The sequence below is a fragment of the Triticum urartu genome, chromosome 7 (assembly GCF_003073215.2).
Source record: "Triticum urartu cultivar G1812 chromosome 7, Tu2.1, whole genome shotgun sequence".
NCBI classification, from domain to species: domain Eukaryota; kingdom Viridiplantae; phylum Streptophyta; class Magnoliopsida; order Poales; family Poaceae; genus Triticum; species Triticum urartu.
This window is the reverse complement of record NC_053028.1, coordinates 84,164,469-84,167,293: the sequence shown is the minus strand read 5'-3', so window position 1 is coordinate 84,167,293 and position 2,825 is coordinate 84,164,469. Positions and strand designations below refer to the sequence as shown.

Below are 2,825 nucleotides of genomic sequence, written 5' to 3'. Positions count from 1 at the left end.
CCACTGCTGCTGCTGCTGCAGGCCTCCCTGTAGCCAGATCCAAGTTAATAAACGCTGACAGTGATCCCTGAGCGTGAGAAAAGATTTGGGAAACAATATCTTCAGTGCCGCTTTAAAAATGCTAGGACTAACCATTGACTTTGGGCCGCAGTTTTAACGGGTCTCGCTAACATGAGAATGAGACAAGGCATGGCGTAGCTTTCTGAAGAGGATCGGTCAGTTTACACTGGTTCTTCAGACCGTTGTGGATACCAGTGCTTGCTTCAACGGCAGTTTTGCAGACTAGTGACGATGAGTTTGCACTCAGAGTACGATGAGGAGGAGAAAAACGGCCGAAGTTTTCACACGCAGGTGGCTATTTTGATGGGATTTTCTCCGGTCAAGACGTTCTTCAGAGTAAGAACAAAGTACAGGCCTACATCTCAGGATTTTGTTGTTCTTTGATTTCTCTCAGGTTAGCGCTAGTGAATTATTTCTTTCCCTAAGACTCTGACCGGGTAAAAATGGCACGCCTAAAGACCCACTCAACTGCGTATGTGCACATCGATTTGTTCAAAGACAAGAGCAAATGGTACAAAAGTCTATACACACAACTCAGTCTCCAGATGTAAAATTTGCTTTTGACAGCGTAAGATGGCAAAATACCTACCTTGTCCACAAAGACAGGTACTTTCTTTCTGGCTTTCTTCATGGACAAGTGTCCATGGCTAGAGCTCTGAAAGTTTGGCTCCAAAAAAATGGCACATAATTAAACAAGCACGGGAACAGAGCAATTCTTATGCATTTGAGATCTTCATTTTCACCAGCCGACCAAGAAATAATATTTACATGCATACTTGATAGAGTACTTGTCAGTAACACAGCAGAGGAGAGGAGAAGAGAAACGAAGCTGATCAGCAAGAACAGGGGAGGGGAGAACACACGGCCGGAGCGGGAAGCTGATTTAGCTTCCGGCCAGCCCCCTCTCCCGTAATAAACTGGTTGATTAGTGGGTTCTTCGTCGCCTGATCTTCGGATCCAGTCCAAGAGCAGAGCAGATCACCAACAACGTCGCTCGGATTCGCAGAATCCAAGAACAAAATTTTTGATCTCTGGGGGAAGGGAGGGGAGAATAGGAGGGTGGAGTGGAGGTGGGGGCGGGGCTAGGCCTTGACGACGGCCATCATGCGCTTGAACTCCTCGAAGTTGACCATGCCGTCGCCGTCGCTGTCGACGAGGCGTATCATGTCGCGGCACTCGGCGGCGGCGGGGCGGCCGCGCAGGCCGAGGGAGCCCAGCACGGTGCCCAGCTCCTCGGCGGAGATGAGGCCGTCCTTGTTGCCGTCGAACACGTCGAACGCCTCCTTGAGGTCCATCTCCTCCCCCTCCTCGTCCTCCTCCTCCTCCTCAGCCCCGGCCTCGGCGCCGGCGGAGGGGGGCAGGAGCGAGGCCTTGCGCTTCTTGGGGATGGAGTCGTAGAGCTCGCGGAACTCGTGGATGTCGATGAGGCCGTCGCTGTTGGCGTCGACGCGGGCCACCATGGCGGCGGCCTCGGCGGCGGAGACCGCGATGCCCAGCCGCTTCAGCGACTCCTCCAGCTCGCCCGCCGTGATGAAGCCGTCGCCGTCGTGGTCGAACGTGGAGAACACGATCCCCAGGTCCGCCTCCCGGTCCGCCGGCGCCGCCCTCTCCTCCACCTTGCCGCTGGCCTTCTCTCCCTGCTCCCCGCGGTTGTGGCTCTTGGCCTTCTCGCCGTCGGCGTCGCAGCACTTCTTGGCGCCGCGCGAGGAGGAGGAGGCGAGGGAGAAGAGGGCGCAGAGGCCGCCGAGGAGGAAGAGCAGGAGCAGAGGCGCCATGGACGGACGCTGGCTCTTGGCGCTGCCGCAGTGCTGGCCTGCTGTGGGAGGGGGGAGCGCAAGAGTTGGCTTGTCCTCGGGCGAGTGTGTGTGAATGTGAGGGCAGACGGCACGCAGAGGGTAATATATGAGGCGGAGGCGACGGCGACGAAAGAGTCGACGACGGAGTGAGTAAAGATGGAGAAGGAGAAGAGTCGTGGGGTGGAAGAGGCAAGCGGTTGATTGGTTGGTTGGTTCAGTTGCTGCCCGATCGTGCGACCTGGTAGTAGACCGTGGGTGGTTATGACGATGCATGGGCAAGTTGACACCTGCATCCCCGTTCATTTCTCGTATTACTATCCACGCCTCCCACCAAAAAATAAGAGAGATATTTTTTCTTCCCAAATGATGAGTGCCACATGCGTGGTGGCACGAAGCAATCCGGCCTTGACGTTCTTCACAACTATAGATGCCAGGCGAAAAGAAAAAAACAAAGCCAAAAAAGCTGAAACTTGACATCCGGAAAAAAATTGTCATGTTTTGACAACTAAAGTTGACATCCTCGCATAACTAAACTTGTTATAAAAACGTTCGGAGTTGCCATGTGCTCGTGCCACACGTGTGGCACTTACTGGGGTCATTTTTCTTTGTCAAAAAGGCCACCTGATCCATTACACGGCACCCTTGGAAAAGCAATAAATTATATCTATACTCATGTGGAGACGATAATCTTTCACGCCAGAACGAGCCGATGACACGTTGTTGCTGCTGCTCCACCGTCGGAGCAAGCCTGACTTTGTTGCATGTGGTCGGGAAGTAATCGAGGACTAGCGTCTCAGATGAGAAGCTGATGGCAGAGTGGTGAAGGATCCGACAGTTGACCATCATCGGTGGTGTTATCCAAAATGACCACAACCGACTTGATCATTGTACATCCTCTCTAGCGCTTGTGAACAGGGTTGGATCGGTCACAATTGAAGTAGGCCCATGCCGAAAAACAAAAACCCTGAC

General features: G+C 53.5%; 1 protein-coding gene across 1 annotated transcript; it reads right to left on the bottom strand.

Moving 5' to 3' along the window:
* Positions 1-761: 761 nt before the first annotated feature.
* On the bottom strand, positions 762-2,090 carry LOC125522443 (probable calcium-binding protein CML30). The gene has a single exon (XM_048687504.1). The coding sequence runs from the start codon at positions 1,833-1,835 to the stop codon at positions 1,143-1,145; it is 693 nt and encodes a 230-aa protein (XP_048543461.1). The 5' UTR covers positions 1,836-2,090; the 3' UTR covers positions 762-1,142.
* Between the last annotated feature and the right edge of the window lie 735 nt (positions 2,091-2,825).